A 23,643-nucleotide genomic window follows, 5' to 3' on the forward strand; every position below is an offset into this window, starting at 1 on the left:
ACCCACAAGATGGGCACCAGAATGTCCTGTCCCAAAAAAGTTTCATATTTTTTTCTGTTCCATGCTAGGGTGAAACTCAGAGTTTTAAAGCTCTTGGGAAAGCAACAAAACAAAGGGAGAACAGAAAACCAGGCAGAAATCCTAACCCACTGCAGCATAGCTTTTAGGGCCTCTCACTAGTGATGTAAAGGACAGATTTAGACCATGGTCTCTCACACATCAGGCAACCCCAGTAAATACCACTGTGATGTTCATCTCTTTCAAGTTGAAAGCATATATTTTTGCTGCAAAACAGAATAACTCCAAAGAAGAAATCAGAGGGCTGGATTCTTCCCATACGATTTCAGGTGTTCATTCAAGTTGCTTAAAAGGGAGTCACCCTATGTTCCCTCCAGAGTCAAAGAAAAAAGATCAAAACCCAGATTGGTGACTTAGCCTGCTTACTAGCACCTCAACTCTTTGAAGACACCCACCACTTTCCTTCAGTGACCGTTCACTCCTAGCTTATCTGAGCTGCTTCAGTAAGTGCTATAAAAATTACTGAGGATGAAGTTAGGCTCAAAAGACAGCAAAGGAGAATACTTTTGAAATCACTGGTTATTCACTCACCCAAGAAGTCCTGATCAGCTCTAATCAGCATATGAGCTTATTTTATTCAGGACTGTTTGCCACAGCTAGAGCATTCACTTTTTTTTAAACAGAATCTAGAAACAAAGTTGTTTTTCATTTTTGTACCGGAGTCTACTATGTCCCATGAGCAGCTAAATTAGATTAAGCAGCTAAATTAGATTAAGATCCACACAGAACTTCGAAGGTATCTTTGGACTCAATATCCATGTCAGAGCATTGCTTTGCGAAGAACCATTACCGTTCAAGAACTGTGATCTTGGTTTGAAAGGGAATTTCGTCCTCAAAATACATATTTATATGCAAACCCTCAACTCTGTGCACAGAGTAAGTGAAAAGCTTGTGAGGTAGAGATAGTCCCTTGGATGGTGATGTTTTCCTTCCCAGGCAGAGAAACTATAAAATGGAAGCTAGAAATGAGTAAAATAGTTTTGTTGTCTATACTATTTGATTAAAAATGGGCTGATCTGGGGCACAGGAGAACAAATGTAATTTTTTTACAATGTAAATGGTTGAATTTGCTGAAGAAAGACAGCTGAAAAATTTGTAACTCGCCATTCCCACGTTTTGAAATGAACGTTCATTTCAGAAAAGCCAAAATGTTTCATTTCAGTACTTTCTGAACAAAGCTTTTGATTTTATTTTGTTGACTCTTCTGTTTTCAAAGACTTAAACGCCACAAAGTGGCTTTTTTGTTTAGAAATTGATCTTAATTAAAATGAAAAACTCAACTAATAAATATGACAAAGAAAACAACAAAATTTAACCCCTGCCTCCAAAAATATCCCCAAAGTGCTCCATTTCAGTTTGTTCTGAACTTATTTCCCTTTCTCGACTTCTTGATTCAGCTCCTGAACTGAATAAGCCTTTGCTCATCCATGTTTAGTGATAGCTGTAGAAGCTGCACATTCCAGCCTCTGAAGACAGGCTGTGCCCACAGAGGGAAGGATGGGCTGAAGCTCCAGTCTTCACTCCACCTCCCACATTAATTAGCAAATAAGATGATTCTCTGTTCTTGTGGCACATAGGAGGGCTCAGAGCTTCTCCTCAGACTCCATTTCCCTAAGTCTTCACCTTCCTATTATCACCACACCAGTTTATTGCTAAGCTATTTTCCATCTGAATAGTTTGGTTTAGCCAAAATATTCATAATGCAGCTCCCTTTGTTGCCTCCTGAGGTTGTATTTACAGCTCCTTGGCTAGAATACCTATCCCACAGTTCAAAGCAGTCTATTTTCTGATCAAGCATGCTGGTGCAACATGAGAGCTATGTAGGTACCTTGGGACATCCATTTTTTTTCTGGAAACCTTCTCTCACAAAAGAGAGAAATGGCTTGACATTCAGGTTACCACTCTTGTATGTCATGGTGCCATTGAAAGGCATTGCCATATAATGCTGAGCTGAAACGTTTCATCATTTTCTAATAAATTTTTGAGTGCTTTGTAATAAATTTTCAGTATTTCTGCTTTTCATCTCTGATTTTGGACAGGAACAAATGTTGGAGTATCAGCATTTCCTCTAGAGTGGAAATTCTGACTTCTGCCCAGATTTGCCAATAATATACAGGTTTTCTGAAGAATCTGAAGTGGTGTGATTACCCCACAAAAGAAGATTTTAGGCTTTCCTTTTTACTATACTGGAATATTTTCAAGCTTTATTCTGTACATTCTTTTCTGTCGCTGCTTGAAAACGATTAGTAACAAGAGTAAATATCCTGCTCTTTCCCCTTAACATAACATTTTAATAGATACATATATTACTTTAATAAAGAAGAATGGTGGACTTACTGGGCAATGTGATCTCTGCTTCCTCTTTATAAAATCTCAGAGCTTTCTGTGTTAGTTCGAGGTGATGTCATATTAATTACACACAACGGAATTACTCAGGTGCTGGCAATTAATTTCCATCATTAAATAGATTTTGAAAAACATAAAATTCTTATCCAGTTTGGCCCAATCTGCAACAATGAGTTTCTTCTGGTCTGAGTCTAACTCCAGCGTTTCCAAAGTTTTAGTTTGGGATTAGGTTTTGGGCCAGTTCTGATTCTATAGCCTATTTACAGCAGTTTAGGACATGTATGAGAAACTAGAAAATGGTGACCAAATGCCATCAGCTCATCTCAGTAGTTAGAATCTCAGACTCTGGAGGATGGAAAGCAGGACAAGGCCTAAACAAATCATTTTTTTTTCTCCTACTTCCACTTGAAGTCGATGGAGCTCCTAATATCTCTGGCCGTCTCCAGCCATAACTGCCCTTTGGGAATCTGAGCTACCCAGCCATGTGTAAGGCAGGTTTGCTACTCAGCTGCACAGCTATTCTTTTGTCTCATACTACATTGTTCCCAAACCATTCCTGACTTCTGTTGAAGCCTAAAAAAGGAAGTGTGGATGAATTTGTTCCATCCCAGTAATTATCATCACTGAGACAGATTTCAAGATTAAGAAACAGACTGACAAAAAACCCAGGCTGCTCACTTTTGATTCCTCTGTGGAGTTACTGGTAGTACACAACTGTTGTCTGTATTTTACTAGTTTGCAATCCAAATCGAATTCTGCTCCCAGATTTTCTCCTTTGGGAATTGGCTTCTCTTCTCTGCTGGATCCTCTGGAGCGAGAATCATCTGCAAGACCTCACATTTTCCATCACGTCTTAAAAATAAACTCTCTACAGAGAAATCATGGTACCAAATGCGTGGCTCAAACATTTTCATTGACTTCAGACTTAAACTAGAGGCAGATTATTCAACATATGCCTGGTGTCGTTTCCTATACTTTCCTCTGATGTTTTGAAGCTGGGCCTATCAGAGATGAGATACTGGACGGATGACAGATCTGTACAAGCATGGCAACTTGTCTTCCTTAAGTACCTTGTTGAATCCAGACTCTTACATTTGCAAGACAACTGATAAGGTAGACACATAAGCACCTGCTATCTCTGGAAGAAGAGAGACATGGACCACTTAGAGCGAGTAGCAGGCAGAAGTGTGGAACCTAATAGCCATAAGAAGATTATGCTTGTAAAAGATCCTGACATCTCTGTTACACTGAACCCACTTTTCCTCTCTGTAGCTGACACTGTAAAACATTTGATCTGCTCAGTCACTAATGGCTGCTGAGCTAAAAAAAGGAACACGGGGCTGGTCTGCCATTTCCTAAAATACTACTATAGCCCATCTGCATCTTTGTTATCACAAGGCCTGAGTGTTTCCAAGAAAAGAACAATACATTTGTCAGAAATCCTGTTCAGATAATCCTTCAGCCTGTCGGTAGGTATTTTTGCCCTGTGGTAGTCTACAGATCCCTGGAAACATGTGATGAAGACAGGACCGTTCCTCCTCTGCACTCCACTTGCTTTAATGCTTAATGCTGTTTTTATCAAATCTAATGTTAAATAATTTCATGTCAGTTCTTGCTATATATTAACCTGACTTTCCACTATTAAGTCATAGTGATGAAACTGCTTGCATCAGCATCCTTTCTCCATTAAAATTCTTTGTTAACGAAGCATGCACATTGCTGGTGAAGTCTTAGGGAAGAAAAGAAATGTGTTTATTCTCCTTTTTGGTTGTTAACAGAAACCTATGAGACTGGATCTTGAAATACAGTTTAAATATCTGCAAAGCATCTGAGGTTACAAACAGAATTGAAAGGAGGACTGATTTTTGATGAACCTGGGACATATATCACTGGCTAATTACAAGTAATAGGGCTCCCGCTAAACTAAGAAAACTCTCACTGTAGCTTGCCCAGCTGCTGCAAAGGACTGCAGTGTTACAATGCAATGCCTCTTCTGGGCTGCAATATCTCATCTGACAGCACAATTTCGGTGGGAGAGGATCTCCCCAGCATGCTGACAGGGGTGCTCACATTGCAAAAGAGTAGGACCCTTACAGGCATTTGTAAATGCTTTCACCAGAAGATGAAAGCAGAAAAGAAATCTTGTTGTGAGACACCTCTGAGATGTAGACAGATGAGGTATTCAGAGCTCAGTACAACTTCATATGGGATGAAGAATAAAAACAGAAGTCACCTCATTTATTCTTAAGCAAAAATGTCTCTCCCTCATTGCAACATCTGTTGTTATTACTGCTACATTTAGGAACCCCAGAAATTAACTATGCACACGTTCAGCAAACATTGCCCTGACACTCTAAGGGTAACACAGGATAACACATGGATACAGTGAGAGGATCATGAGCATACACTGACATAGTATTCACCAGTACAACAGTGAGAGCCTCTGTAGCCCCCGCCTATGACATGTGCTGTAGATCAGGAGCTTTGCGGGGTGGTGACGGGCTGTCAACCCCCTCTATAGAATAACCAACACAGCTGAAAACATAGCAGGAAGAGGATGAGGGTCTGATGAAGGCACTGCTCCCTTCCTCTTGGGTCTAACTGGTTAGCACTCACCACTAGGAGTCATGGAGATCCACCTAAGTACCCTACCAACCTCTCCTGAAAAAAGGGCAAGAGAGTGGAGGTCTTGGGGGCAATTATGGTGCCTTTCGTCTTTACATGGAGGAGCAGGAGGGAATTTCCATTCAAGGCTGCCAGGTGGCTTTCTGCTGGCCCATCAGAGGGATTAGGCCAACTGACTTCACCAGCAGGACTCCAGGAGAGGTATCAACACCCTCAGGTGCTTTTTGTGTAATTTCTGCAGATTTAACCTGTCAAGGAAAATAATTATTTAGAATGGAGATTGGCAGTGGTTGAAACCTTCACTGGAGTTGCTTTGTGAAGATGAATAACAAACGGCTCTTGTCACAAGCTTGAATAAACTTATCTTCTACATAAACTGTTTACACATGCACACACACGACCAGTAAGCAAGTCCAGCTCTCTTCCTGTGAAGAGAACCCCATATGGTAATAAGTGAAACATCAAGAAAATGAAAACCACTTGCTTTGTTGTTCCCCAGAGCACATTATGTCATTTAGGAAGCCTCCTCCCTTTATTGTATATGCGTGTGTGTTTTCTTACTCTGTGTTTATTCATTTGCTTATTTGTCTGGAAATATTTTATCTAAGTGCCAGTTGTTTGAGAGGGTATCACAGCCTATCATTTCTAGCACTACCTAGTTGCTGAAAAGCATGTAATATCACTTAGAACAAGTCTAACAGATGCCAGAGACTCTCATCAAAACTATGCCTGGCATTTGGCTAGGGTTCCAGCAGTCACGTTAGCATCTTATCGCTCTGGATGCAAAGCTGGAACATTCTGAGCGCAACCTAGCTAGGACTTCTTCTGAGGTGGTGCTGCGGTTGTGTTCACATTAGAGGACAGTTAATACTCCCTTACTGGTAGTTTGCTTTTCATCTCAAAATCACTCTTCAATTCTCAGAATATCTTGCTATTTTGAAGTTACTGGGTTTTCTGTCTATATTATTAAAGTGAACGGTCTTCTCTGTCCATGGACAATGCACCCTTCTGACAACCTGATGGGATCAGGTTATCTCTGCAACACAGGCCCTGCAATGGAATATATGCTTCATTTTCAAAGAGTCTGGAGAAGCAAGGGTTCAACTTTTATGCTTGCAACTATCATTCAACTTTTGTCACTGCTTCTTAACACACTGAATACCACTTTTCACTGCTTCTCCCACAAGGGACTTCATCTTTCACAGTAATATTTAATAACCAAGGAATCCTCTCTATCTCAGACCACCTTCCACTTTAAGTGCTGAATTCACAGCATAGGTCAGGGATGCTGCCCTGGCCAAAAGGGCCCCAAAGGAACTCCAGTTTCTTGTATGCTCTCTGCACAGTAGGGCTGAATTTATGATGGTGTCAAACATAGAAAGCCTGTGACTTTTTTTTCTGCTGTTGCTGTCTGCCCTGCCAGCTCAGATCAGTTCTGTATAGGCAGCTGTCCGAGTGTAACTGCTAAATTGATAGGTAAAAGTAAAGCCAGAAACAGGAAAGCCAGTATAAATCTCCTACTTTCACTAGAAGAGGCTCCACACAGGAAACATCTGTACAAGAAAATTCTGAGAGGAACTGATGAGTCTCAGGCACTGAATATGAAACTCAATTTACACCCGTGTCATACTCTGCAGTGACAGAGATGTGTCTCAAGTATTATAGTCAGAGCAGCACAGTGCTGCCAGCTCTCCTTGTAACTCTCCCTACAGTGCTGAGTGTGCTTGATCAAATCCCAATAGCAGAAGGATTGCCAGTGGCTAAAGCTGTGAGAAACTAGGGTTAAACTAGCTGTGCTGTCATAGTTTTCTTTGGGAAGCTAAGAACCCCTTTATGCCCCAGTTTCCCATCCATATAATGGGAATAACTCCCCTTCTCACAGGAAAATAATGAGAAGAAATATAGTACAGATTAAGATATAGTGCTGAAGGGGGCCGTATGAGCACTATGGACAGATACGTTCGGGCCAGACTACCAAACTGCTTCCTCATGTTGAGATGTTACCCATGTCAGAAATGTTAACGAAAACAGCAGAATGACTCATCTGACTCACATCTCTCCAATGAGAATAAATGGCTGGAGCTGCCTCACCAGGCCCTTGGAGCCAGAGAAGTTTATTCTTAAAGGAGACACAGGGCACTCAAGCAATGCTCTTTTTAGCTTTTTTAGCTTCCTAAGAAAGTGATCACACTCTGCAAAAACATCTGACTGTCTGTCTGTTTCTCTTGAATCTGACAGCCAATTTTAACCAAATTCTCCAAATAGCACAGACATCAGTAACACTATATGCCCTTATTTGCATGAAAATAAGCAGGAAGGAGAAAGACTTTATGAGGAAAGGCTTAGCTCATCCCCTTCTTAGATACCACAGACTCCAATAAGGAGAAATCCCACAGGACCCTTAAACTTCATTAGGGCTGTTATTCACAGACGGGCCACAGATTTCTTGGAAAGAAAGGGAAGAGAAAGAGGGAGGCAGGTGGGACAGTGTACACCAATAATTAAAGAAGAAACTAAAATTAGGCTTCTGCTCAATGACATGATTTTAAAAAGCTCTGATTGTCTGTGGGTATCAATTGCTAGTCCTTTACTGTTTTCTGTGGGAATTACTCACCATTCAGCAATGATTACTATCAGTGTAAATGCCTAAATACATAGGAATTGCCTTAAATTCATAGTCCTATTGGTGAAAAACCAACCAACCAACCAACACCCCTGTCACACTGCTTTTTTTTCAAGACAATATCCTTTCTTCTTGAGGGGGATGTATCCAAAATTGCCTCAGGGATTTAAACTCTCAATACCTCCTACATATCACTGGAAGTTCCACTTCCCAATTTATTTGTCATCTAAAATATAATCTACATAGAAGCTTGATACACATGCACAATTCTCATTTAACATTAGCATGAAATCAGATGCCTCTGTGGGAAGAAAGAGATTTGCAATGACACAAATACATATGCAAGGTTTGATGTGGCAAAATGGTTTAAAAAAAACCTATCTGTGGATCTACTGCATCTACTGACTGTAGTTGAATGAGTGGATTGACCACTGCTCCTGGGGTAAGGTCTTCAGCCTCTGCGGTACTGGGGAGGAAGGAAGGAGGCACCCAGCAAAACTGTGTGTGTGCCCAAGATGAAGGCACCACAAGGTGCTTCAGATCTGAATCTGCCTGGATGGAAGAAGTAGAGGAAAAGCCATCCAATGACTAGACCAAACCACCGCCACTATTACCCTGATACTAAACAGCCTTGATTCTTAGCACTGCTGATTTCAGACATCAGCCTGATCTCTCTGAAGTTCATGCAGTGACGTCTGGATCTTCTTCATGCTGAAATTTGATGCCTCCGTGGGTGCTGCGAGTAATTCCTTGAGCAATGATTCAAAATGCCGCAAATGCAGGCAATGTTACAATCTAAACCCACTACAGCATCAGAGGTTTACTGATCTCCTTGCACAGAGAACCATGTGAGTATATTTCAGTTAGGAATGTTTTCTTTTGCCTTCAGAAATCAGGAGGAGACAATACCACAAAAGTATTTGAGATCCATGTGAACCTTGTTTAGCCAGTGTGGATTGGGATTTACATTCCAAGGGTATAACGAACACAGAAACGCAAAGATGTGGGCACACAATGCTATTAAGCTCTTGAAGATTATCCCAGTCTCACTGAATAACTTAGCCTTTTCTTAATGATGTTGGCTGTATATGAACTATAGCCTTTAGCAAAGCTCAATGCTAACAGGAACCAGCAATATCACAGAGGCTGACTGGCAGCCCAACGTAGTCCCTTGTGTTAGAGCTCTGGACGGACTGTATCATTTTTCCTCAATGGAAGGGGAAAGTGTTTATCTGGGAAGCGTTTTACATCAAGGACAATAAGGAACTATTTAGCTTTCCTCAAATAGGCTAGCATGCAACTTCCGAGCAGTCTCCAAGGAAAACTCTGCAACACTGGCCATGCCTTTCCAGCAGGGATTTCATGTAAAGTTGTTAATGCCCCACACCCTTCATCCTGATTTATTCCTGCTTCATCTTTGTTTCAAAGTGCTGCACTCATTTCAAACACAACATGGGGCTCATCTCTCTGAATATGCACTTTGATCGCTGGGGACTTCAGATTCATATCGGCTGTTCAAACATAAACAGGGATGTGCTGTCTCGGCAGAGGTATTTCTGTGACTAGCTTTATTTTTGCAAGAGCAATTTGGAAATGCGAAGCTGGGGTCAAATGACCAAATTCAAATCTAGTGGCCAGACAGGGCACTGGATATCGAAACTCAATTGCTGTAGATCAGCAGGAAAATCTTAGTATCCTTGACTTGACACATTCCCGGGGAGTGCATGGAGAGAGGATTCAGTGTTATCTTGCTATAGACAAGAGCACCAAATTAGGTCCTAATTCTTCCACAAACTGCCACCAGTGGAGAGTGACACACACATAGATTTCAGCTGGTGTGAAAGCAGCTCTGCAGAGAAGGACCTGGGTGTCCCGGAGGATGACAAGTTGACCATGAGCCAGCAGTGTGCCCTTGTGGCCACAAGAAGGCCAATGGGATCCTGGGGCGCATTAGGCAGAGTGTTGCCAGCAGGTCGAGGGAGGTGATCCTGCCCCTCTACTCAGCCCTGGGGAGGCCTCCCCTGGAGTACTGTGTCCAGTTCTGGGCTCCCCAGTACAAGAGAGACATGGCCCTACTGGAGAGAGTCCAGCGGAGGGCTACCAAGATGATGAGGGGACTGGAGCATCTCTCCTATGAAGAAAGACTATGAGAGCTGGGCCTGTTCAGCCTGGAGAAGAGAAGACTGGGAGGCGATCTGATCAATGTGTACAAGTATCTGAAGGGGGGGTGTCGAGAGGATGAGGCCAGTCTCTTCTCCGTGGTGCCCAGTGACAGGACAAGAGGCAATGGGCAGAAACTGAACCACAGGAAGTTCCATCTGAACATGAGGAAGAACTTCTTCACTGTGAGGGTGACAGAGCATTGGAACAGGTTGCCCAGAGAGGTAGTGGAGCCTCCTTCCCTGGAGATATTCAAAACCCGTCTGGATGTGATCCTGGGCAATCTGCTCTAGAGGACCCTGCTTGAGCAGGGAGGTTGGACTAGATGATCTCCAGAGGTCCCTTCCAACCTCAACCATTCTGTGTGATTCTGTGTGTGAATTCCCATACTGCAGAAGAGTGGGGTAATATCCAAATACTAGCCACTACATCAACATCCATCTCCTGTGGGACTAACTGTTTTCTCTCTAAAGTCAATGGGAGTTATGACTGTGCTGGGTGTAAATTTAGGATAATTCTCAGTGCTAATGAAAAATCCTGCTCTAGAGAGAGGCTACAGATGAGGCAGGCAGCCAGCCTGCCAGGTCCACAGCAGTGTTGATGGGGTAAATCATCCTGTTGTTTCCACAAACTGGAGTCTCAGGCGTCTGTCACAGTGGCAAAGATCTAATTTACACAAGCACAAAACTACGGCCCACGGGACTACTGATGTGAACATGAGATCAAGGCCAGGGCCCAAGTGGATAATTCAGTTTCTCTCAGATATCCCCCATGCCTCAACCTTTCTCTGTAAATTTGCATTTGTCAATTCTAAAATTAGATTACTGCAGCAAGGCATTTTTAGTCAGAAAATCGTCTTCATCCTGGACAACCTTCTATCATATCAATTGACAGCTACTATGTTCACATCTATATACAGCATTTGATCCTTTTTCCCTCCTCCATCCAGTTTCTATTTACAGGTCCATTTTTCATTCTCCCTGGAATGTAGAGCATTTGGGGAGTGTAGGTGGAAAGCCAAAGTCTTTCAACACCCATTAATAGAAATTTGTTTTAATAATTAGGTTTGTGGGAAGAAAAAAAAAAACAAAAGAGCTGATTCCGTGCTCTGAAAGCATGAATCACTGCCATGCACATGAGAAGACATGCCCTCGGAGACACTAGAGGCTACTTCAGATAGAATAAGTGACTGAGTTGCTTTTTTGGGAAGTCCTGACTCATCAAACATAGCAGTTTAATCCCCAGGAAATAGGAAGCATATTGGCATGATATTCACTTGAATGGAACATGAGCTCCAGAGAAGGGTGAACCTCCAAATGTTCTGGAGATCAGCTTAGCTTGTGGAAGGATTTTAAAACTTGAAAGCTTCTCTGAAGTATCTGAACTGGAGCTGGCAAAGTATTCCCAGCAGATGATCTAGTGGATGAATTAAACTCTTTACATACTTTACAGATTATATGGGAATTTACTTTGACTACTAATAAAAATGATTCAGTGATTATGACATGAAAATGTATTCTGGCTTCTAAGTTATTTATTGTGACAACTGCTTCAAGTATGAACCATTCTTAATTTCCTAGTCCTGTCACAAGAACTTAACTTTTTAGAGTACTTATTCCTACTCTTAGCATTCACTAGGAAGAACAGTTGAGATGAATAATTAACCATATACATACTTGATAATCTGACCCTTAACCATGGTTCTCCCAAAGAGACACAGATGCAGTCATTTCAGACCCAAAACTGGATCACGGCAAAAGGTCACTCGAATGCCCTTCATCCACTGCACTGTGAAGCCACCTGGCTTGGCTGAGATACCACATGTTGTTAAAAGTGAGACTTTAAGTGAGACTTTATTTTGCACTGCAGTGGACAAGAAATGGCACAAGATTTCTGTAAGGGTGACCCTCTACTTGTGGGGCTATTCAGAAAGGTTTCAAATAGCAAATTTCACAAATTGCTACAACTAAATCCACAAGGGCTCATTTGGCTATGCCACCAGTTGCACAATGTTATTTTGGAGAGCTTCTAACCCCATCTGGAATGTGAAGCATACCCCTATAAACACCCGATCACTCATGAAAGATGGAAAACACATTTGTCACTGTATTCCTATGCTGAAAATTGTATCCTAAACTTTCTTTTTTTAAGAACTCTTCTTGAAGGAATTTTGAATGAACGTGTCCAAAGGAAAAGAACTCACTGACTCTCTTTCTTCCTGTTCCTTTCTTAAGAATTCATATATTAGTTAAAGAGCTCCCTGCATGCAGAATTGCTTGCAATTACACTCATGTTGAATTATATAGTCCTACTGATTGCAATACAACTCACAGACCTTCTGGCTGAAGGTAAAGAAGTCAGCTCTGGAAGCGGAAAAGCTATCAGGCCTAACGTGTGAGGTCTCTTTGCCTGACAACATGAGTGAAGGTAAGGAAAGTCGCCACTGCACAGACAAAGTGACAGCAAACAGACTGCAAACTTCCTTAGATAAACGACAGTCTTTCAAACCGCACGATACCACTTGATACCTTTGTGCCCCTTGAGCTGTTACAAAGTGCAGCTGTACTTCAGCCCAGATTGATATCACTTGGGAAGGGGGCCATCAATCCACAGGACAAGTGCAGGCTGAATACACAAACAGAAAATTCACATAATCTCACTGTTTCAATATAATGCTGGAGAGAAGATGGGATAATTTTTCCACAGGGTTAAATGAGTCTAACAGCATAATCTAACTTGAATCCAGGGCCAAAGTCCTTCAAATAAGAGAGGAATTCATCTCATGAAATCATTAGTCATCTAAAACTAGCCAGCTGTCTATTGCAAGAGAGCTGGGCAGGCTTTTCCCATAACTTGGGTGTCTAAGAAACCCATGAACCCTCCTCTGTAAAAGCCACTCATTTTCCATTGCATACACCCAACTATGTGAACACACTCTCAGTTTCCAACTGATTCTCTCACGGCTCCTCACAACCAAGACAAGGGATTAAATCCATGATTCTACTGTTCAGTTCCTTTTCAACAACAATCTCATGACGATCTTGCTTTAGAAGATACTGGCACTGATGGAAACCTTCCTGTTGACTTCAGTACAGTTTGGCATAAGTTTATTTCTAGTAACAGGGGACCAGAATTTTAGCCTTATTAGTATAAGGCCTAATATGACCTTAAGGTGAGAAGATATGAATTAGAGATGCCTGGAAGCAGCAACAAGATGAAAAATCAACTTCCCCTGTGGAAACTGTGGCTATGAAATAATCAAAATAGCAATTAGCTCTGATCTTTTGAAGTTTCCAATGCTCTATAAATTGACTATTAGCAGTTTACAAAGTATGAGATCCAGATCTCCTACAACTGATGAACTGCTAAAATCTTAGAAAACTTAGGGCTGTCCTCAGGACAGTTCAATGAGCAAACTGCCCTTGAGCAAAAAGAACCAAGTCCAGGATCCCCAGTGGCCCCCTGTGAAAGTTCCCAAGGAACAGAATCATATGAAATATGCAACAAAAGATAAAATCTGATTATAGAGAAAAGTGAATCTCCCCTTGGAAAAACCATTCAAATAAAATTCCTGAGAAGTTCTCTTCTGCATTCTTTCATCAACACCATGAATCATCCTGGTCTTTCATGGAACTTCTTGTAGCAAGTTGCTAAATTCTACTCTTTCAGAATAACTTTGCTTCTCTACTATGTCTTGGAGCTTTTCTTTGTTTTCTTTCCCCCTAACAGTTACTTTGATCAGCTCAGACACTATGCTTTGTGGCTGAAAAATAATTACAGATACAAAGGCAACTCAATCACAAAGGAGGATATTTTCAAGGCACATGGGAATCCCTTGAAAACGTAATGTGCATATTTTCAAGACTAAATATTTTAAGCATTAAGTAATTATATTCTCCAGTGTTAGATGAGGCAGTAAATTTGCCAATGCATGCAGATGAACCCTATTTAATCCCTATACGCCTTTACTGCAAATTATACTGTCAGAGAAAACCCCTAAATTATGGGTTTGCTTCTCTTCTGAGGGCAAGGGAGATAGTGAAGGAAGCATGATTTCAGGCTCATATCAAATAAAAGATCTACAGGTTTAAAATAGGATTAGGAAGAACTGCAGCATCCCAACAGGAAAATTATTTCACCCACAGAAAAAATTGCATGCATTTTTTCCCTGTCTCAGAAGAGATGTGATCCAGGAAAGGCTAACATCTCACCAGCTCTTCTTTTGTCTCAATTATCTCAGTTGTTCTCAACGAAAGAGTCACATCTCATAATCTTTTTACGTTTCTCTTTTCTAAATAAAGTTTACAAATTCCCCTGCAATTCTAACTCTCCTCCAAGCAAGTCCCAAACATTAACAGCTAAGTAGTCCAGGAAGTATGAGAGTAGAGTAGTTGTGCCAGGCTGGCACCAGAAAGCCCAGTCGTTTGGGCACCCCAAAGAACACAGCAGCTGCTTGGTGACTCCTGAAGACTTTGATGGCATCCACACATTTCTGGGGTGGCATCTGTCAAATTAGCATTTTTACCAACTTTGAACTGAGGGAGAAAATTACATCAAACATTTTTTCCAACCAACTGTGCACACCACCTACTGAAGGTCATGGATGCTGATGGAGAAGAAATGCTCCATCACTCTGTGGACTGGATGTACTTTCATCCTATGGGGAACAAGAAAGCGTTTATGGAGGAGCAAAGAAACCTCCACTAAGAGACAATGCTGATGCAGGAGAGCAAGGGTCACTCCTGTAGGATGCTGCGTGAAAAGGAGAAGGAGCAAACTCTTTGCTTCAGAAAGAAGGATAAAACCAGCAGAGATGTATCGCTTTGACTGGGTCAGTAAGTTCAAACATAAGGAGCAAGAATAATTAATTCCTACAGTAGAGCTCTGAGAGTTTACAATAAACTCTTATATGGACAGAAATAAAAGCCTGCCCTGTATTCTCTCATTCTGCAAGAAATTTGCGCTGAGCATAATATCTGAAAGAGCAGTTTGATAGAAATGAGCACTACCATGTGTTTCTCTGGCCTAAAAAACTGCGTGCAGTACGTCAAGGCTTGGCGCACGGCAGAAGGTCAGAACCGATTCTGAGAACTCAGTAACAATAGAGTCATCGCTGGACACAGGTGCTTCCTGAATTGATCTTGCAATGCGGCTGTTTCCAATTAAGTCTTAAGCAGCTGTGGCCTTTTATCTACACAAATCATCAGAATCCATCTGAGGTGAAACTTTCTCCCATCTCTTCCTCTCTCCCCATCCCAAGCACAGAGCCTTGCTTTCTGAAGAAAGAGAGGGGCAGGGACAGCCAATTGGCAGAAGGAGGGGGAAAATATTACCTTTTTGTCTTAGGGCAAAGCAATGAGATACTGATCCAGCCATTCATTTTCCAGTGCCTTTGTTTGGAGACCACAAAGGCAGCCAGCAAAATAACAAGAAAATCTGAATGCTGCTGAAGGTTTCCAGGCAAACAGATTCAGGACACTTTCCCTCAGGCTACAAAATAAACAAATGAAGCCAACCTGAGGATAAGTTCTCAAGTGTTTATAGCATTGTTCTGTACTCTGAGTATGATAGGATTTATTTTACAGAAAGGCACCAAACTTTAAAGAAGACATTTTCACTAGCATGCTAGTGGATCTTAGAAAAAGCTTCAGATCAGCCCTAGGCCACCAGGCAGATCAACAGGAGTTAGGTGATTTTGGAAATTTAGCAGGTGAGAGCTCCCAAATAGCTCCACAGCAGCTATATGTAGTACATATGAATTCTTCCTCGATGGATCTTTGATTCTGGAGCCATTAAAACCTTATGAGTCACCCAACAGTTGGCCAAATTCCTTCTGATGTCCAAGCACCCAGGGCTTCCCAGCCACATATGGGGCACTCTGCTCTCACACTTCCTGAACTGTGAAGCTGGCTGTCCTGCTAAATGACTGGCAGTCATGCCACTGGGTAGCCAGCAAGGTCCAGGAGGTCCCCAGATCAGAGCATGACTGATGGGCTGCCCTGCTTTCCTCCTGCTCAGCTCACCAGACTCTCCAGGTTTCTCGATTCGCTTTCCTAGAAATCTACAAAATTTTCCAAATTTCCTCATTCACTGGCTGTTCCTTGCACTCCAGGATACCTGGCTCTCTGGGCTCTTCAGACTCCTTGCCTGGGTTCCTGCCCAGGTTTCTTAGCTAGCTGCCTGGATGACAAAGTACCCGGTCTGCAAAGAAACCTAGGCAGCCAGAAGACGGTCAGACGGCCTAAACCTCAGGAGACTGGAGAGCTGGAGAGCATCAGTATTTTGGTGCTTCCAGTGAAAGATCTGGAATTTCCACCCTTTCTTTTTAAAAGCTAAAGGCTTCAGCCTTCTCTCCTGATTTAAAATAAATTATCATTGCTTCCTTTCCCTCAAAAAAATAATCTCACTTTTTTGTTGCTGGATGAAAATTCCATGTCTTGGCCACCTCCTCTAGCCTGCCAGGGTCTCACTTTACTTTTCTCTGGCATCTTAAGAAAGGAAGAGCTTGGCTCAAAGCTGTGTTTGTCACTAGATGAGAGAAATCCAAGACTAGGCATTCTTTTTTGTCCATTTAATAAGGAGCCATTTCACAACCTGTGCTTAGCATTTTGGACAAAGCCAGCAGTCTTCTGGTTTCACCCAGGCAGTATAACTGACAGTATAAACAATTCTTCTTTGTCCTGTTTAACTCTTCTCAAATCTTTTCTGGTACAAAGGAACGGTACTGGTAGGGCTTTTTTGTTGTTTGGTTTTTGTTTTTTCTAAAAAGGTATTCTCTTGTCCTTTCTGAAATGGAAATGGCTGGCAGAGCCTAAGTGAAATGACACCAGGCTACCCTACGTATTTATGAAAATCCTGATACCACTGCTTCATAATTACTGACTAATAAATTTCAGACTACTAGTCATTTTAATCATAATAATAATCATGCTATTTCAGGAACAGAGATATTAAAGAAAAATAGCGTTTGCTCTTTTGCCAAGGCATCATTGCTAGTGGGTAGGATGCAGCATGAGTGTTTTGCTGAGGTTACATCCATCATTTCAAATGACGGAGCTTCTGACTTAACCTGGGAAAGATTGTCCTGCAACTTGGTGTCCAGAAATCATTGGTATTCAGCGAAAACCACCCTTAGTTTCACTATGTTATACCTCCAAGAGTTCCTACGTGCCACCTCAGGTTGTTCCTCCTGGCCCTTCTGAGCACATTCCATGCACAATAATCCTTTTCAGAATTCCCTTGGCCAAAACACAAGCATGCAGCTGCTTCAGTTTTTCCCAATCCTTGCACTTTCTCCATGTGTTGTCCACCCCCACTACTCTCTAAATTAGAGTCCAGCTGATCTTCCCTGAACACTGTCCAATTTTTCATTGTCAGTGCCAGAATGGAACGCAGTGAGCTTGACTCCCTTATACAACTTATCTGGAAGTAAATCAGAAATGTCTCTTTTCGGTTTAAGCAGAAGAGAGAAAGACCAGTTTTATCATGTATAGCTCCACAGGTATCAAGACAAAAACTATCTCTGTGATTCATAAGAATTTCTTCTTGGAAGTAGCTAGTAGCTCAAAATCCATTCTGAGTTTCTACTTTTTTATTCTAGGTATACACATTTAGTATACCCACTACCTCTAATGGGTTCTTTTTGGTGGCCCTTCTGTCTGCTTTCAGATGTTTTTATTTCATCTTTTAAAAAGGAAAGAGGAGGGCAAAAGAAGAAGTGTAGACCAAAAGGGAAGGCTCCTTAAACTGTTCTAATAACAACAACATAACCCCAGCATCACTCAACAACTAACCAGCCACCCTTTTGGAATATGCTGCCAATCTTCGTCCAAACTGTGCTTGATTAGACTGAATAAACGTGCCCTTTGCAGCTTGCCCAGAAATCATAAAATACAGGTTATTCCAAAATAAGAGAGAAATCATGGCTTTCAGCAGCTTCCTCTTTTCTAAGGGGAGCCGAGACCAAGCACTTCTGATGTCTACAGCCCTAGCAGTAGGACAATGAAAATACGATCTCTGAAGTGCCCGTCTGAGGGTCTCTTTTTTTTAAAGGTAGCAAGCTCTTTCCTGGGCATGCATTTAAATTATCTGTACTTAAACTTTCTAAAACCTTCTACTGTTTCTATGCCTTGATTAATGCTGTTTAGTGGCAATTTTGAATTTCTTCAGAATGTTATTTATTTTTCTTTCTATATTCTTGAAGATACTGATTGATACGTCATCTAAGACTGACTGATCTGTCCGGATCATCAGGCCATAGGAACACTTGCAAGGTTCATCAGCAAAGCAGCGAATCTTTATGGGAAACAACTACATGCCTTCTCTCAACTTGATCCAATATTAATGCACATTATGCTTACTATTCAGGACAGGTCCTACTGGAGTTAGGGTACTAGTCCAGACTAAGGGGTCAACCTGCCATACACAGTGATCTGGATCTGGGTACATAAGGTACCATCTGTAGGATAATTTGACAGATGACATATGCATTGTTCTAGGCAGCAATCCAAGCTCATTTGCCTTCAAGTACATCTTCCCTAGGGACAGACGATTTTAGGAATGACTGCATGAACAAGTGACACCATTGCAAGGGTGGGGGTGTAGATATAGAGAGGTGCCCCGCATTGCAAGTAGGTCAACATGAACGGGTAGCATCATTTCAGGTTTGCTGTTTCAGGTTACCACAGTCTATGATGATCTGTATAGACATAACCCAAGACCATTCACAACAAAGGCTATTTTTGGCCATCTCTCACAATACTGTAAATTTTTCACTTCTCAAGGACTTGAATGGCCAATAAATTAATAGTTTCACAAATTCCAGTTGAAACTTTTCACAGTAAGATGATACTTTTGACTAAATGAAAACTGCTGTGGAAAGCGTCTGTCTCCCTGAAAGGAAAGTTTGTCAGAAATCTAAGAAATGTACACCTCAGCTGTTTTGGTATTGTGTTCTGCTTTTTTCTACTGTGTTGCATTTTCAGCCACATGGGTACAAAGGCATTTTTTGTTAACATTAGCCAACATTTTCCAGCTCCAGCAAGTTACAGTGCTTGCTGCTCTTCCCTGTGCCATGCTGACTTCTCTCCCTCTGCCACAGGGATTTCTTTAACCTCATCTGGATATATGCTCTTCCTTGCTTCTGATGATAGTTTTTTCTTCCTCTTTCCCCCATTGTTATTTAAGATTGCACTTTTATTGCTCAACACACTCCAAGAAGCATTTAGGATAAAGTCTCTGTCAAAGATACTTATGTACAATTGAGCCCTATCATATTCTATATGAATCACTGAGGGCGTTTCACAAATAAGGTTAAATCAGCCAGATTTTCAAACTATATTAAACATAGCTCTTCCAGACATGGTCTACTAGTCCTGCAATTAATCCTCCATATTAAAACTCACCTCACATTCGGATCACGTCATATCTGCCCCACCAGGGACAGAAGCATTAAAACTCACCTCACATTCGTATCACGTCATATCTGCCCCACCAGGGACAGAAGCATGCTGCTGACACGCATGCCTAATGAGGATAGCAATCCTATGATGGAGCAATCTCAGCCAATTTTTATCTGCAGAATGCAGGGGAAAGGTTAACTTTGCACAAGCTAGATGGTCTCTCACCTATCCCTTTCTGTTTTATTTTCTACAATATTTTTAAACCTCAGGCAGACAGAGACCTCACCAAAATGGCCAAGAAAGGGAGAAGTCTTGGGGAAGGAGGAAGTCTGTTTTGTCACTTAGGACAATGTTGTGCCATATTTTAGTTAATGCTAAAGAAGATTGCCCAGGTCCTGGTAGTCAATCCTCTTGCCTGCTTTGCTTAATCAAATGGGTGGAGATGCTCAGGGAATATCCTATAGCTTTTTAGCTACCCAGCACATTTTCCAGAATATAAGATGCATCTGGTACCTACAATCTGGTCTTTCAGGTAAAACTAAAATCCTACTTGAGAAAGAGCAGCCTGGCATGGAGAAGCGTGAAGAACGAGGCTGGTGGCACTCTATTACCCTGTAACGCAGAGACAACTATAAACCTCCACAGAGAGGAAACAACCAAACAGCCATGAGAGAGGAAATGACTAGAACAAGATGTTCTTCGAAGACAGAAAGAGACTGTGGTGCTTCTGATCCGATACAGTTAAGCAGCTGTGACACGGATAATGTCCACACGTGCAGAAACGGCCAGTGAAGATCCATGTGTTTCCAAACACACTCTACAGATGCTTTACAGTGCACTTTTTATCTGGAACTTGGATGGGAAAGTGAGGTACCTCACGGCCTCTCCCTCCTCCTCTACTAATACAACATCTTGCTTAGTCACAGAAAGATGAAGAGAAAAAAGAAAAGGAGATAAGAAGTGGCTTAATAATATGTGGGGAGCTGCTTACTTTCCAATTGGTTGTCCAGGAGGGGTGTGCTCCACTTCAAATCCTGCTTGTCTCAGTACATCAATCACAGTGTTGTTACCCAGGAAGTGACCTAAAATACAGGTAGAAAATAGCGCTGTCAATCAAACTGCTCCTCTCACTCATTTGATTTCCTCCTTTTGGAACAACAGGCTTGGGAGACAAGGTTACCAGATCCTAGACTATCTCAAAAAGCAGGAAAGTCACATCATGCAGTTTGTTGAAGTTCAGATTCAACTACTCACAGCTTTGCCCACTGCAGCCTTTGGCAGTGGGCAAGAAAGTACCAGCACACAGCCTAATATGGGCTCCTTTCATCCCATATTTCCCTCCCTCCCATCATGTGGTCAAGGGACTGGATAGATAAAAGAAAGCCTAGATGGGTTTTTTTTTTTTTTAATAGCACTTGATTGTACAGGATTCTTCAAATTGCTAGGCTAGTCTTCCACCGCAGCAAATGAGCTTCTTACATGGATATTGGAATGACCCTGCAGCAGGGAAAAGATTACTAGGGCTTTGACTCATATATTGGAACAACTTACAGCCCCAGATGTCCACCCTGCCCATCATCATTCACAGACATCTGCTTATGAAGTAGCTCTGAAGCGGCTTTATGTGCACCTCAGTGCTTATCTACCTAAAACATCAGCTTACAAACGGCAGTGGTTCAGCAACTGCTTCATCAACCACTCAGCCACCTGCACAGCAAGGTCAGGAGGAGCTGGGATGGTAACCTTATCTCTTCCCAAATGTGAAGATTTAGTCCTGTAAATCAGGGCACTTTGCTAGAAGTGTAAAGGTCGCATTCCTATTCACAGAAGTAACAAAGAGCCCAATAAGTATTGTAGCATGTATGGGCCTTGAACGAGTTTACTTAAGGGAATCCTATACACTTGAGGTCTGAAGCAAATCCTGCTGGAGTCAATGAGAATCCTCAAGGGGCTTTGGATACAGACTCAATAAAGCAGTGTAATCCCTCCAAAGCTTTTAACTTATTGTCCGAGTCGCACATTGTTTTCAGGGTAAGTTAGAGACATAAAGTAAGAACACAGGAACTCCAATACTAGGTCAGATCAAGGGTCCACACGGCCCAGTAACCTGCCTCCAAGTGTGGCGCACAGTGAATGCTAAATGTATATAAACACATATATGAACGAAACTGGGAAAGGACAAAATGATCCCCCCCCACTACGTCCTCTTAGCCTCTAGCTCCGAACAGCTGGATGACCCCCATTTACATCCAGGTCATCATGTCTAACTGTCAGCTCTGAGTAGATCAGTTCACCGTGAATGTGCTTAATTCTCTGCCTCCATGTACTTTTTGCCTCTGTAGCATCTTATAGCAGAGAGTTTCACTGCACGCCATGTGTAAAAATATGTTCCTTTAATTTGCTTCAAACCTGCTGCTTGGAGAATGTATGCCTGAGAGAAGTGCAGTGAAAGTGCTTGCAAGAGATGCCCGTAACTGCCTGGCTTCACAGCAGAACCAAATGCCACACAATAGCAGTACCAAGTGCTTTTTGTAGAAAAAAACAAGGCCAGCAGGACATGACTGAGCCTCTCTCTATTCACACCATTACATAAGGAAGCCGGTGTTACTATGAGCAGAATCAACTCTGTGACACTTCACCCATACTGCACAAAGACAGTTTGAGGGTAATTCAGTCTCCGGTTTTCCCTAAGCCTGGGTCTTTTTGCTTACATTGCCAACAAGGGCGCTAATTCATATCAGTTGTGAGAATGATGTAGTTGTATGGCTTTTACTGTAACTTGCAAGCACTAGTAAGAGCTTTTAGCCAAAAGACATTTCTTTAAATGATTAAACGTACATTTGCAAGGCCCTAACGTTTTCCAGGATTCCTCTACTTCCTTTTAAGAAAAATCAAAATTTGATTTTCCCCTGACTAACTTGCTTATAACAAAAGCCAAAGGAGCAGAGAGCAGTCCCAAAAATGTGTTACACACACTCAGAGATTCAAGCAACGAGACATTTGTGAGTGATTAACTGGATTTGATCATATCCTGGTTTTTAATGTAGTGGCCAAGGCAAATAAAGGCCCTGATTCTGTCATTGGCAAAGTGACATCGTGGAGTCAAGGTCAAAGGTGTCAAGGTCAAAGGTGTTTCTGTGTCAATATTTCAATGGTCTAGGCTCTCTTAACTGGAGTCTTAAACGCCAAGAGATTTCTTAATGGAAATAATTGTCCTGAATCCAGCAAGTCTTTGACATCATGACAGTAAAAAAGAATCCAATTTTAAGTGCTTTAAACCCAGAAAAAAGTAACCAAGCAACAGCTCTGAATTCTCATCCACAAAATGAACAGACTGTCAGCAATGTCAGCATCTCAGCAGAGCCCTGAGAATCCCTCCCAAGTGATGGACGAAGACCAAAAGGTGATATCCTTCTGGCCTTCAAAGCCATTAACTTGTTGGCTTGGTGATCTTCTGCTGTGCATGACTGCAGAGCAAAATATGGACAGTCTAGTGTGTTTTCCATTCCTTTTCTGGATGCACAGAGAACTTTGTTTTCTACCTTACAGTAAACCCAAAACATCAAATCCAAAACATTTCAGAACTGGCATAGGTATATGTTAATGATACTAATATCTATCATGTGGACACCTGCCCAAAAAGAGATTTCTTGATATAGAGTCATTGGTTTCAAATGCACTTCCTTACTGACCTGGAACGGAGAAGAAACCACAAGTGTAAATGTGGCAAGATATGTGTTTTCACACGGTAAGCTATCCTGAGACGTTCAGTCCTCTGTCATACCATTCACTTGTTGTCCAAATATGTGGGACTTTGTGTTGAAATTGAACTGAAATTATGGGGGAAAGAAGGAAGTTCCTGCTGAGGTAAAATCCATCTGGGCAGGACAGAGAACGTTCCGAGGACCTTTTCTGAGACTACAGACTGAATTCCCATATCACAAATCGCCTTACCCTTTACTCCAAGCTCAAAGCTTGTTTCTTTAATTTTGCCTTTCCTAACATGAAGGAATAGCAGAATATCTCTTCCTATTTTTGCAAAGAGCCCCCACAACCCTGAATAAATGAAAATCTTCATTAAAAACACAGTATTAAACACGTGAATTACACGTGAATGTAAAACACAGCTTTTTCATTCTAGGTCCACAATTCAACAGGTATTACAGTGTTTTCAATGCCCCAGTTCAACCAAGAGAAACAAACAAAAAAATCAAACAAAAAGCAAAAAGAAAGAAACGACTTCAAGCTGACCCCAAATAATTCTCTATTCCACATACATAAAACAGCTTGGAGCTTTAAAAACTCAGGAAATTGCATTAGCAGGTCTTTGCAAAGCCTTACCTTCAGACTCAGCATAAAATTTTCCTATTTGCATTATCCCATAGACATCTGGTAAATTGCTGTCCTTCT

The 23,643-nt window shown here is 41.7% G+C and overlaps 1 protein-coding gene across 1 annotated transcript in view; it reads right to left on the reverse strand.

Annotated features, from left to right (window-relative positions):
* TRABD2B (TraB domain containing 2B) overlaps positions 1 to 23,643 on the reverse strand; it is a 315,409-nt gene that overhangs the window by 33,007 nt on the left and 258,759 nt on the right. The window contains exon 5 of the mRNA XM_068953076.1: positions 20,225 to 20,315. Coding sequence (XP_068809177.1) covers positions 20,225 to 20,315 — 91 coding nt within the window. The remainder of the gene's footprint in view (positions 1 to 20,224; positions 20,316 to 23,643) is intronic.

Source organism: Struthio camelus, chromosome 8, assembly GCF_040807025.1.
Source record: "Struthio camelus isolate bStrCam1 chromosome 8, bStrCam1.hap1, whole genome shotgun sequence".
Taxonomy (NCBI): Eukaryota; Metazoa; Chordata; class Aves; order Struthioniformes; family Struthionidae; genus Struthio; species Struthio camelus.